At 43.7% G+C, this 14,603-nt stretch overlaps 1 protein-coding gene across 1 annotated transcript in view; it reads right to left on the bottom strand.

Moving 5' to 3' along the window:
• Positions 1-14,603, bottom strand: part of ARHGEF28 (Rho guanine nucleotide exchange factor 28) — a 127,394-nt gene that overhangs the window by 90,013 nt on the left and 22,778 nt on the right. The window contains exons 3-4 of the mRNA XM_059834418.1: positions 8,732-8,879; positions 6,578-6,871 (exon numbers count right to left, since the gene is read on the bottom strand). Coding sequence (XP_059690401.1) covers positions 6,578-6,871; positions 8,732-8,879 — 442 coding nt within the window. The remainder of the gene's footprint in view (positions 1-6,577; positions 6,872-8,731; positions 8,880-14,603) is intronic.

Raw genomic sequence — 14,603 nt, forward strand, 5'->3', positions numbered from 1 at the left:
TTTGGGGGGGGGGGGGGGGGGACGGGGGACGGACACACACACGACACCAAACGAATAAAAAAAGATGACTAAAAGAAAACCATCACGAAATAAAAAAACCCATGTTGCAAAAAAACCCCGTAATTAATTCAACTGCATTCAGTGGCAAACAGGAAGAAAATAGTGAAAAAATGAAAACACAAGGCTTCTTCAACATAGTCATATTTAAATGGTATAAAATACCATTCTCCACCAAGACACATAAATGACAGTTCCTAAGATTTGAAAGACGCACTGCTGGCTGATTCATACAGGGCAAGCTACTGCAAGGCAGGTGGTGCTGTAAACGATATGCACTATCAGGACGTTGTTTTGCACCGCATCCCGATTCTCCAGCCAAAACACTCTGTTTGAGTTACACAGAGCTGAGCCAAACACAGTCTGTTTTAAACATTAAATAAATCCTTTTGTTATTTCTTGCACCTGAATCCCTTCTTATGTCCAAAATAATAAACTAAAAACAAATATTTCTCTCTGACAGAAATGACTAAGCCCTTTCTGGGCTATGAATCTCATTCATTTCCTGGAAGGAGACTAAAAACCTCAAGACTTGTGACTTGAAAAGCAGGGGGAGACATCAAAACTGGCTGACAAATTCCAGTTTTTCCTGGCTTCATACTTTTATGCATTACTGTTCATTTTTTCATTTTTCCATTAGGTGTGTGATTGTTTATAAAGCAGTCTTCAGTGCACCCAGCTGCTGCAAAAACACACACAAGTGGTTTTGTGAATAGAAAGTGGCCGCGATGCACGACGTCAGGTATGTGACAGCCCATCTGAGGGCCGGGCTGCAGTGGCATCTCCCCTTTTCACTTACCAAATATCTGGAACATCCCTCTTTTCTTTAATTAGTTCCCCTATTCCTCATACCTTTATCAACTAACACCCAGAAGCTGGCATCAATGCTGCAGAAGAAAAGGACGGGATGGGGGAAGGTTAAGCTCCATCACAAAGGTGGACTTTAAGGAGTCTTGCCCCAGCAGTTTTAGCAGCAGGAGGGTTAGGGAAGGCTCCCATCCACCAGCCCCATGTGGTAAAGGCTGAGCATGGTGCCACCACCTACACCATCAGGTGAAGTTTCAGTAAACTTTACTGCTTGGGTGACACCAACAAAGATGCAAAACACTACAGGAGATGGTTTCTGTTAGCAGAGGGATATTCCTCATTCTTTTGTGCTGTGGCCAAACACTCCCTCGAGTGGTTTTGTTGAAGACACTTATTTATTGAGGGCCACCAGAGTGCTCAACACCAGACTGGGACACCCTCTCAGCCAGGAGCAGAGAAGGACTCTCCAGCCCAGTGCCGACCCAAGGCTGGTGTCCGGGTCAGACCAGAGCTTCATACCTGGTCTCTCCAGCAGCAGAGAGGCTTCTGGGCCCCACTACTTACATACTGGCTTAAACAGGAAACTTAATCTCTTGTGTCTCTTGCAGTACTTGCTCTACTGTCACTCTGCGTATCACCATCTTCTCCAAGCGCTCGGGGCTTTTTCCGAAAAGCCCTTTCACGGTCAGGAGGATCTCAAACATCTTTCTGCTATTATTACCACTGACCAGGAGATAAGGATCATACACTTGGTGGGGACCTGCAGGCTGAAGCATGCTTGCCAGTATCTTGCCTCATGCCACAAGTTGCTTGGTCAGCAGCGGACACTGGAAGATACTCCTCTGCTTCCTGATGCCCAGGCTAGCATCCTCCTCCCTCTGCCCTGTGCAGTTTCCAAAAGGGCAAACTCCTACAGGGCCAAAGATCTGTCTGTTTCTCTAACCCCCTAAATTGTCTGACAAAAAAAATATTACTTCTCCTCACAAATCTCACCACACCTAGAAACACTTATGCACTGTTTCCAGTGTTTTCCTAATTCCGTCAAGAAGAACAGGCACTTTGCACCCCTCTTCCTTTCCTTTCGCAGGAAAAAAGAAATCTAAAATTCCAACTGCGGAAAAGACACAGACAGAATTTTCTATGATTTAGACCTAAAATACAACATGGATCAGCCAGGTTTGAACTGGTGCAGCTTAGCAGGAATGTGTTTAACACCAAGTGGAAACAGTAACAGGATTTACAAAGAAAAGGGGAGGGAGAAGGCAATAAAGTAAAAAATGCCACAGAAAATGGAAGAGTGTTCCCCAAAGGCAAACTATAAAGCAGTGAGGTTGGGTACTTCAGTTCATTCCGCAATGCCTACTTCTAGAAAACAATTTTGAAGCGTTTATGAAATAAAACAGAAATTATCCTTCTTCATGAAAGGGAATTAAACAAGTATAGACACTGTTCCCTTCCCTATGATCCACAATTAATTTTCATAATTCAAGCTGTAATTTTATTGCTTCTACTAATAGCCTTAAACCTAAAAGAGCACTCTTCCTCTTGAAGATAACTGTAAATAGTAGCAAAGTCAGTAGCAACTGTTCTTGTTTGATTACCAGCACACTTAAGTCACCCAGAAAACCTGAATTCAGCCCTCCCAGAAATGGCCTTGAAACAACCAGACACTGAGATGCTCTCAGCCTCCTGTATGTAAGGTGGGCTCCTTGCCAGGCCCACGCTCCTGTGTTCCCGCTCCCCCTTGGACAGCCAAGGGACATAAGCCTGAGCGTGTCAAGGACAAAAAAGTTTCAGTGAAGATGCTGAACCTGTGTCTGATGGTCCTTGAGGGCTGTCAGTCCTAAAAGACTGCCCTAACCTGATGGTACTAAAAGAGGAAAGGTTACTTGGAAACATTTTTCTCATCCAGATTAAACCACTCCATCTTTCTTTCTTCTTTTTTTTTGGTGAACTGAAAAACTGTGGGAAGATTCTCTTTTTTTTGAGAAGCTCTAACAAGTTATTTGGCTTAATATTTAATACTGATTATCTCCATAAATTGGATAATCCAATTTTCAGAAGGAAAATATGCTTTATGAAGGTGTGATCAACAAGAAAATCAGCTCCTCCCTCTCCCTCCTCCCTACCCCTCCTTCCCCTTTCTTCAAACCCACCAACAAATAAATATCTAAGCACAGCACCTCTGTTGGGTCCCCAGTTTCCTCTAGCACCAAACTGTATGTGGGCCAGGTGATCCCAACATCTGACCAGTTTGTGTCAGTGAGCACCTCCTCACGTGGCTGCCACACAGGCACTTATTACAAGTGAGGATTACCGAAAGGTTCATGCTTTCTTGTTTCTTTTGTTGAACTTTAAATAATGTGGCTAACAAGTCCTGACCTGTGCAACTGCACTAAATTCCTGAATTATTTGCAATGTTCCCCAGATAATCCAGGCTCTCTCTTTACCCAATCCTTTTTATGCCTTATAAAGGGAATACAAACACTTTTTCCAAACAGCAAAACTCCTATGAATAAATTATTCTTCTATCTTTCCATCACCCTGTATGTCTCTAAATCCTCATAAAAATGAATGAAGTCCAAAAACACCAGATGGTGCAATAATTTTCTCCAGCTATGTGTCACTCAAAAGTCATTTTTTTCAAATAAACATAGCCCAGCAGCTCTGAAAACTGACAGAATCTCACAAGCATGAGGTTCTAACTAGTGATGGATGATAGCACCCGCATCTTTCACAACACCAATACTAAAAAGAACATCCTGACACTGTCAAGGCAAGGAGTTGCAGAGACAGCAGGTAGGGAAAGAAGGTCTCATCCTCTTCCTAGATCTTCATAAATTCCCTGTTTCTCATCCATTTTGATCTTTTGGAGCATGGGGAACAAACGGAGTGCTGGGACAACCCTTGATCACCTCATGGTGGTGGAAGATGAAGAAACTTCTCCTCCTCTTCTCACCTGTGCTGAGATCTGAAGCCCTCCTGCCCCAGTCCACCCCTTCTCCCTCCCTCTCCTTCCCCTGCACACACAGGGCTCCCTCAGCCACATGCAACATTTGGCTGTGCTTGGCCTCTTGGCTTTGGGGACAAAAACACAGTGATGGGGACAGCACGAGGAAGCAACATGAGTCAGTGCTTCTCAAAGTCAGGTGAAAGGAGAATATGGCTGTGAGAATCACAACTATACCTTCAGAAAGGAGAGAGAAAAGACACAGGAGCCAAAGCAAAATTATACAAACTGCTTAGAAGACACCAAAATATGTCAGGCCCAGCCCAAGCCTGGACATCAGAGTGAGACAAAGGGAATGACTCCCTTGGGCTAAAGAAGAAGCTGTCTGGAAAGCTTTCAGGAGCCCCGCACTCAACAAAGGTGGCCAGTAAGCACTGCCCAGGCAGGACTGCACTGAGTGCTCCTCGCTGTGCGTGAGCATCGCTACGAGGCCCCAGGAATTTGGATCAGTTTTTGTTGGAATTTAGATCAGTTTTTGTTTTATTCAGAAACAAGGGGAAAGATCCCAGCTTCTTTTAAGAGCAATGACTGGGCTACAAAGGGAGACGTCACCTCTTCAGTGCAACAGTGCCCATGAGGCAACCGCTAATGCAGCATGCTACAGACACACTTGTCTAGCATTTCAGACATTCATGGAGAGTTTGTATAGTGACTGAAGCACATATCACTGCTTTTCCACTGTATTTAAATTTTATTTATGTATAATATTTAAATCTGAAAAGTGAATAAAGTATAAAAAACCCATAGAAACAAAAAAATACAAGTCCTATAAAAGTCTCATGAGGGTAACATACCCTTTTCTGCATAAATCACAGAATTTTAGGTTGGAAAAGACCTTTAAGGTCATCAAGTCCAACCGTAAACCTAACCCTGCCAAGTCCACCGCTAAACCATGTCCCTAAGCACCTCATCCACATGTCTTTTAAATACCCTATCACTCGCCACTTGGGAGAAGAGACCAACACCTACCTCACTACAACCCCCTTTCAGGTAGATGTAGAGAGCAATAAGGTCTCCCCTCAGTCTCCTCTTCTGCAGACTGAACAACCCCAGTTCCCTCAGCCGCTCCTCATCAGACTTGTGCTCCAGACCCCTCACCAGCTTCATCGCCCTTCTCTGGACACGCTCCAGCACCTCAATGTCTTTCTTGTAGTGAGGGGCCCAAAACTGAACACAGGATTCGAGGTGCGGCCTCACCAGCGCCAAGTACAGAGGCACGATCACCTCCCTGCTCCTGCTGGCCACACTATTTCTGATACAGGCCAGGATGCCATTGGCCTTCTTGGCCACCTGGGCACACTGCTGGCTCATATTCAGCCGGCTGTCAATCAACACCCCCAGGTGTTGCAGAACACCTGAAAATTAACAATTAACATAATTTGAAATTAAAGAAATTTGCTATTTAGATAGCAACTGCCCTGGCAGAGCTTACTCTGGTACCAGCTGAGCGGATCACCAACCCTCTGGACCCACAACACACCGCGCACAAACTTTCCTGTGTTTCAAGCAAACAGGTACCCAGTTGGCTTTGCCTGAGCATCTCTCTGTACCACTGGCATCCTGCTGACAATGATCCAACAGCTGTTGCAGCAGTTGAGTAATGTGAACTAATATTTACTACAAACCAAAATGAAACAAATAACAGCGCTTTTTTTTTCTCTCCTGTCTAGCCAATATTTGAAAGAGACTTGGTATTTGTTTTTACATCTCTTGAAAGAGCTGTTTACAACAGACAGACAAAAGCCATCCTTCTGAGGAAGACAGTAGCAGATTTCAAGCTATCTGTCATTAAGAATTAGAAAGATTTAAGACAGGAAAAAAGCCCTCACCCAAAGAAATGGGCTAAGTGCTGTGTTTTTACTTTCTAAAAGCTTGCATGAATCTCTTTTTCAGTTTGGCTCATATGGAAACTGCCTGTCCTCCAATTTTTAGCAATTTAAAGTACTAAAAGGAAAACAGCCAAAAGTACCAAATTTTCAATGAAAAACATGTGAAGCCATCAATACTGTTTCACACTGTTTCCAACCTCAGCTATAAATCAGCTGGGTCTGCAAAAAAAATTATACTCTTCAGCAAAACCTAACTACAGTTTGCAATGAAACCCGAAACGAGGAAAATTTCACCTGGTTTTGTTAAAAAATTTTTCAAAAGCATACCCTAATGTAAAGTTTCATGTATATTTCCATCCCACTTCCTCTACAATACAAAAAAAAGCCACAAAACTTGTTTAATGGTATTCTCCCCAAAGAATTATCATAGCCATAAATAAAGCGTAAACTCTGACAGAAGCATGATTAAAATTATGTTTACTCTGTACATCAGAATGCCTACAGTAACACATTCTTCTGGTTGGAATCATGGTGGCAATACTTCACTGCTACAATTCTTGCTTTTTTTTAAACAGACAGCTCTTTAATCTTGCAAAGGCAGAGTCTATTTATAAATAAAGAACTGCATTCACAGTGAGTCAAGGCACAAAACGCTTCTGGAGAGACTGAGTTACAATAACTATTATTATCCTTTTTAAACCTCTAGGCACAAACCAAATCTCTGATTACCCTTCTCATACTTGAACAATTTTTCATCTTAACCACAAAATAAAGCACAAGGGTTGAGAACCTGGGATAAAATGGTGAGATACTCTGCTCTGAACTGTGCACCAAGCCACTGTTAAAAGCTTTCCAACTTAATATAAAATCTTACCATCTTCTGAGCAGCTTCCAAGGACGTTCCAGGTCGATGGCAATTCTTCATGAGCAACAGCCATCATCAAATCGTTATCCAGGGACTGCAGATCTTTTATCCTTAGCCCAAACTTATCCAGCAACATCTTGTGACTAGCGGCAGTGACACATTCTGCGTGATTGACCAGAAAGCGAGACAACTTGCAAGACAGATTCTCTCTGTAAGTGACAGGACAGCTGCCAAGGACCACAGGCGAGTACCCCTTTGTGTACATTAACACAGAGACAGAAACTGCTTCTTGGCATCCATGGCCTGTAATTATAATGTAAATTAATCATTAACATTACCTATGTTCAGAAAATACATTAGTTTTTCCTCATCCCTCCCGCCTCTAAGACCTGTGACTACTCATCCCGAATTATTTAATTCTTCCCTCTAATTACATCTATTTGTCGTAGGGTATCCACCAACCATTTCTGGTGATGAACTTAGATTCGACTAGACTGTGAACTGCCAGTTACTTCCCAATTATACCGATGTAATTAATTCTAGAGCCAGTCTTTCTAGGTGAAGGTGCTTTAACCACAATGGAAAGAAGAGGCAACCACATCAGGATGAAATCCCACAAATCAAAAGCCTGAAGGTTCTTGGATAAGAATTAAGAAAAATTAGATGCTCATGAGAAGAGTGGCTTGCAACACAAACTCTGAGTAATATTATCTATTTATTAACACCCATTTTGTACCTACCCAGTGTCTCCATGCAGGCCAAAACCCAGAAGCTTTTAACTAATGCCTGCTTCATGCTTTTGGCAGACTTGATTAAATGCTGTATCAACTCTCTAACTTACAGCTGGGACCCCTGAAGTCCAAGGGAGTTTGTCTCTCAAACCTCTTATGCACCTCATGCATTCCTCCTCCTCCTTTGCCATCTAAGTGAGAGTGGACGTCATACATCTAAAGGAGGTGCCAACTGTACCTCTCACTGGGGAGCTAACCATGACATACTGCGGGTGCAAATCTAAATTTTCCAAAATATCCCTGAATAACTACAAGTATATATGCAATCTAGTAACTCCAGAAGGAAGCAGGTACTTACCACATCTGCAGCTGTTTTTAAAGTGCTCCGCGTTCCCTTATGTTTAATTTGGCCACTAAAGAACAACCCTAACATCAGCAGGGCTATATTTTAACCTCACACTTTATTTTCATCTGTTCATGGCTTCTGTTGGGAACAGGCAGAGGATTAAGTGTTGCCTGTAGCCTCCTGCTTTTACTCCTAGCCCAGAAGCAATCATTTAACAACATCATTTCAGGCCTCTCAAAAAAAAAAAAAAAAAAGACTTTGCTACCCTGGAATAAAGCCTAGCATTGCATTTTCTCCAGTAGTATTCCATGACAATCGTTTACCATTTACAGGATCAACGGAGCCACCATGTAACGGCAGCGAACTTTCCCTTTTTATACTCAGTTATTTTCAGACTCTAAATCCCCTTTAGAAAACAAGAACAAATAACAAGCAGATCCTATTGCACAGGTACATCATGTCTGTAGCCACCTACTCACGCAAATGAAAAGGTCACAAAGCACAAAATAAAGGTCACAACCAGGGTTTATGTTACCTCCACGAGGGGTACAATGCCAAGGCAGAAAGCCAGCTGGGAGGCAAGGCAAATCCCCCCCGTTTGCAGCAAGGCACCCCTGGAAGGGTTTCTCCAACACCTCTGCACTGTGTACAGCTCCAGCAGAGCTCCAAGCATCGCACACCTCCACCATGAGGGCCTTGCAAGCCAGGCTGACTGCTGCACCCAGGGAAAGCTCAGACAAAAACATGACTTTTGCAGGAGTTAGGATGCCCAGAGGCGAACAGTTGTGGCATAGAATTAATTCACATTAAAAATGATGCCATCCCTGAAGACTGTACTTTAATGCACACCCAACTATGCAAGCCCGATAACTCTGTCTACACCTGATGCTGTGCTGGTGTGGATTGGATTACCTACGGTCAGTCAAACTCAGCCTGGATCCTAAAGGCCATCATTCAATTCCTGCATTTCCTCCATTACAGAGCCATAAAACAGAGTTTTACCAAATCGTCCAGTTGTGCCCGGGTTTGAAATGGGGGTGAGGTATAGCAAAGAGATGAAAGATGCAAACAGGAGTTAACGCTCACCTGGAACAACGGACCGAAGAGCATTGTCACTAACTCGCTCAGCAAACATTATGTGCCTCTTCAGGGATCCATCATAAACAAAGTAGAACTCGGCGTCCTCTGGGAGGTAAACATCTTTGTCAAATTTTGCACTGATAGTCACCTGTCCCTGAAAAATGAAAGCGCTTTCAGAAACATCCAGTAAATTTCTCATCTCCAACAAACGCATTGATATATACTTCAGATGCAAGTTTATTATCACCTTTTCAACTCTTCTATACAGAGGCTGTGATCCAATGAAAAATCTGCAGTTTTCTACTTCCACTTAGAAAATGACACTGGTTTTATGCCTGCACAAGCAAAGGTGATTTTAAAAGCTGCCTTTTAAATAATGCCTTTCAACTAATTCCCTTCATCCTGACCCGGACAAATATAACTGACTTTTTGTTTAAAATGCATCAGAATAAGCAAGTCAGTGAACCCACGTATTTTGCTACTTACAAAAGCACACTTTGTGTTAAAAAAATAAAAAATTCAAAAGTGCTTGAAAGGATCTTAGACTCGGTTTACAAAACAAAAGCTCTGATGTAATTCTACAACTGACTATGCTGGTTTCAAAGAATACTAGTTCCCAGATATCTGCCCATGGGTTTCTTTATAGTAAATAGAAAGTAATCAGCCAAGAAAAATCTGTCATACAATAGCTTCAAAAAAGAACAGGAAAGGGATCTGAGAAGCAGCAAACAATAACAAATGCCTGACATGTCTGAAGGAGGAAATTTAGATGAAGTTGCATTTCCTCAAAGAGGAGGACAGTGTGCTCCACCATGGTCCCTGGCTGCCACAGTTGTTCTAAATAACAGAATTGCCCCAACATCTGGCAGAAATGGTATTTTCTGGAAAACGCTGCAGAAGAATACCTCAGCCATTCACACCTCCTAACGATGCCTGCCCTGCCTCTATTCAAAACAGTTACCACAGCACTGACTCTACCGGCTCCACAAACAAGACTGGTAAAAGACTGCACCAAAGCACAACACGGTAGCACAGAAATTTCCACGGCTGAAAAACAGTTATGTCCCTGACCATCCTGACAAGCATCCGGCTCCTTCCCCTATTCATTATATAGTAAATATACACTTTACTGCAGTGAGACTCTTGCCACCCCCATAACGTCACATCTTCACCTTCCTTCCCCAAGGACAACTTTTTCGTCACTCCTAACAATGAGAATCCTGCCTTTGTTTTCCTCTTAAATACAAGTGGGTCTATTGAACTAGGGGTGAAGAGGCAAAGGCTAGTTTCAGGCACAAAATCTTCCTTAGATAGGACTGTTCCTGTAAGAATAGATGTCAACAACAATAGGAGTCCAACATCAAGAGCAAACATGCCTGTCATCCCCAGAAACTGATAATGCACCTCTTTTTAGTAGCCTGAAGTATTATTATAACTGCTAAGTGTTTTCTCCTATATCTCTTGGGGTTTTGCACTGTAATAATAATCATCATCATCATCATCATCATCATCTATCTCTCTTTGGGGTTTGCACTATTATATGTGTTATTATTATTATTATCATCATTATTATACCATCCTCTTTTTTTTTTAAATCTCTCTATGTTAGTTGTGAATAGCCCTTTTTGTTTGTTGAGTAATACTACGGATGGCTATTTTGGGGAGATAGGAACAGGGTAAGTCCCTGAAGAAATTCCACAGGCTGCTCCAGTGCGTGCTTAGCTGACAGCAGCCTGGTGCACAGGAGCACAGCAGAATTTCTTCCACACAGGCACTTGTGGCCACAACTCCCAAACCACCACTATACCCTCTGGACCCCTAAGGCTGAGGGACAACATAGCCAGCCAGTTTCATGTATTCTATGAAACAAGGGAGATATTTTGTGGCAATATTTCTCATTTCATAAGCCTACTCTTGGGGGAAAAAGAAAAAAGAAATCAAGCTCAAATTGTAGCCATTGGCTTATACTGCTCCTTTTTTAAAAATGTTAATTTAGACTCAGTAAGGAGAGAAGGACTTCATCACACTGCATAACGTACAGGCATGAGGGAGAATTTCACAACTCTTTGCCTTATAATGGGTGAAGGAAAAAAGCACGAGTGGAAAAGACAGAGTGGAAAGCATATGTGTATACAACAAAAAGCAAGTTTTTCATAACCCATTCCTTACAACCCTCCAGAAGAAATTGCTGGTAATTTAAGCAAAGATTTTACAGAAGGAAGGCAAATTGGCAGCTAGCTTCTATCTGGCCAAACAGCTAAGTGATTCGTTTGGAAAAACTCATGTGATCCAAAAAGAGGGTTAAACCCTGTGTTACTAGAGAGCAATCAAAGATAACAGAGAAAGTAACTTTCACAGAGGAATATTAAGCTGCACCTTTTTTGATGTTGGATGGCTACCACATCTGGCATCAGAAAGAGTTATTTCGCAAAGGACAAGTTCCTATCATCACCTCCAGCACTTCCCATTTGCCATCACATCCACCCTGTCTTCAGACGTTCTCGTTCCATGTTGCTCAATTCCATCACCTTCTTCCCTACCGCCACTACTAAAACATGCACCAGTTTGCTTGTTCAGGCCACCACAAATGCCTTTTGCTCCAGCTTCAAAGTATCTTTTTTCATCTCACTTACTCCTCTACAAAATACCCTTGGTGCAGTCATGTCATCTCCCCTTCTCACCACCCAAAAACCTTTCACAATTGGACCCTACTACTCCTGGAGTTCACCCCTACGCTTTCACCCCTCCCTGTCCCTCCTCTGCTTTGCACAACACGTCCCATCTGGCCATGCCCCGTGCCAGCCACGCTGCTGCCTGCCCTCTCACAGGAGATCTCCTCTTCCACCACACATCATCTTCTCCTCTGAGCTACAGCCTTCACCCTGGCTTCAGATCTACACATGGCAGAGCCTATCTTAGTCTGTATTTGGGAAGGCATACCTTCTACTTTCGAGACACTTTAAGACCAACCTCCATGGAAGCTTTGATGTTTGTAAGTGTGCCGGTTTTGGCTCAGCATATAAAGCTGGGGGAAGAAGAAGGAAGGGGGGACATTCGGAGTGATGGCGTTTGTCTTCACAAGTAACCGTTACGCGTGATGGAGCCCGGCTTTCCTGGAGATGGCTGAACACCTGCCTGCCAATGGGAAGTGGTGAGTGAATTCCTTGTTTTGCTTTGCTTGCCTATGCAGCTTTTGCTTCACCTATTAAACTGTCTTTGTCTCAACCCACGAGTTTTCTCACTTTTACTCTTCCAATTCTCTCCCCCATCCCACTCTGAGGGCACTGAACAAGCGGCTGTGTGGTGCTTAGTTGCCGGCTGGGACTAAACCACGACAGTCCTTTTTGGCGCTCAACGTGGGGCTCAAAGTGTTCAAGATAATGGCAGGTTTGATTGGAATGTGCTAGATCGAATTTATTATTGCTGTTATTGCTGTTTGGCTATTAATCGGCAGGCTCCTGTGCTTGCCATGGGGTTTGCTTGCCTTACTGTCTATTAGAGTCTAGTGCTCGTTAGTGGCTGCTTTTTGCTTTCGCTGCGTGCTGTACTGCCATACCGCTTATCATCTTGCTCTGCTGTGCCTGGGAACATTTTGATAAGAGCAATGGCCATGCGCCTGGGCTGGCAGATGGCCAGGGCATCGCTGCTGTTTCTGCGCTGCTGTACTGGACAGGCTGGAACTCCAGTGTGCACTCGAGTCAAAGGGACTGTGACCTGTGGATGAGTCCACATGGGAGCAGGACACCCCGAAGCATCTGTGGCCGTGAATAAGTCCACATCAGAGCAGGTACATCTCGAAGCGTCTGTGGCCGTGGTGATGTCTGTGCCGCAGCAGGTGTACTGCTGAAGGGATTGTGGCCCAAGGATAAGCCTGCGCAGGAGAAGGTGCACCTCGAAGCACCTGTGGCTGTGGATAAGTCCATGCTGCAGCAGGTACACCTGGAGGCATCAGTGTCTGTGCATGAGGTCATGCTGGAGCACCTCAAAGTGTGAGGCCATGGATAAGCCCATGACAGAGCAGGTACACCTGGAGAGACTGCAGCCATGGAATAGGCCATGTTGGAGCAGGTTTACTTCTGAAGGGACTGTGGCTGTGGGAAAGGCCACGCTGGAGCAGGTATATCTCTGAAGGATTGTGACCCGTGGATAAGGCCACGCTGGAACAGGTGCACCTCAAAGCACTGTGGCTGTGGATAACTCTATGTTGCAGCAGGTATACCCCTGAAGAGACTGTGGTGCATAGATAAGGCTCCACTTGGAGCAGGTACAACCCTAAGGGACTGCAGTCTGTGGAAAAGTCCAAGCTGGAGCAGGGGCAATGTTCATTGCAATGTTAAACCCTATGGTCTGGTCCAAAGGGACCAGGGGTGGAGATTGTAATGGAAACACCTTCTAATTGTTGTAACCCAGGATTTGAGTTGCATGTTATGGGAATTGCTATAGCAGGAACTGCCTGAACCAATGGAGGACAAGCCTTACATGAAGCACTGCGAGTGCAGCAGTGATCCCACCTGAGCTGGCTGTGGTGCCCAATAACTCCATGCGATACAACATCTCTCCTGTCCTCAGTGACCACCATAACAGATGGAGCCCAAAGTCATGGACTAAATGAACTCAATGGACATTTTGTGGACATTTATGGACATTTTACAGACATTTCACAGGGGTGGTCCATAGACTAAGGGAATGGTATCTGTGTATTGTATCAAAGGATGGGAAAGGGGGGGGGGGGTGGTTAATGAGAATGTATTGGGTAGTGTGAGACCTGAGTATGACATAAATGGTATGGAATAGGGGGTGGAGAATGTGCTGGGTTTGGCTGGGGTAGAGTTAATTTTCTTCATAGTAGCTAGTATGGGGCTGCATTTTGGATTTGTGCTGGAAACAGTTTTGATAGCACAGGGATGTTTTAGTTACTGCTGAGCAGTGCTTACACAGAGTCAAGGCCTTTTCTGCTCCTCACACCACCCCACTATCGAGTAGGCTGGGGGTGCACAAGGAGTTGGGAGGGGACACAGCCGGGACAGCTGACCCCAACTGACCAAAGGGATATTCCATACCATGTGACGTCATGCTCAGCGTACAAAGCTGGGGGAGGAAGAAGGGGGGGACATTCGGAGTGATGGCGTTTGTCTTCCCCAGTAACCATTACACATGATGGAGCCCTGCTTTCCTGGAGATGGCTGAACACCTGTCTCAGATGGGAAGTGGTGAATTAATTCGTTATTTTGCTTTGCTTGCCTGTGCAGCTTTTGCTTCACCTATTAAATTGTCTTTATCTCAACCCATGAGTTTTCTCACTTTTACTCTTCCAATTCTCTCACCTGTCCCACCTGGGGGGAGTGAGTGAGCGGCTGTGTGGGTGCTTAGTTGCCAGCTGGGGTTAACCCATGACAATAAGGTAAGATATGCTAGCCACCCTTTGGAAAAGACATAAAAAAATAAAATCATTTGTGCTAAAGGGAACGGCATGGCACGGCTGTTCAAAACGTATCTAATACTACATTTAAACCTGAATATTTAAGCATCTCTTCCTTCAGCACAGTCTTCCCTTAGTGCAGAATTACATCTATTTAATGCCAGGTTTGAATGTAAAGCAACACTTCCAATAAAAGTGTTAGGGATCTATATGGTGCTAAAGAAATGGAGTTCATAGGACAGAGTGAAACCAGAAAGAAACACCTCATACTATGTTTGATCCAACTCCTTTCCTACATTTGCAAAATCTTTTTTTTAGATTTTAATATAGTTATTGTACAGTTAATATAATTATTAGACAATACTTTGCATATGTAGCATACATATAATCTACATCCCTACATATATATGCACTAATAAAAAAAAGATGCTGTAATGCAGCTAGACAATATGACAAACA

The sequence above is a fragment of the Gavia stellata genome, chromosome Z, assembly GCF_030936135.1.
Source record: "Gavia stellata isolate bGavSte3 chromosome Z, bGavSte3.hap2, whole genome shotgun sequence".
Lineage (NCBI taxonomy): Eukaryota > Metazoa > Chordata > Aves > Gaviiformes > Gaviidae > Gavia > Gavia stellata.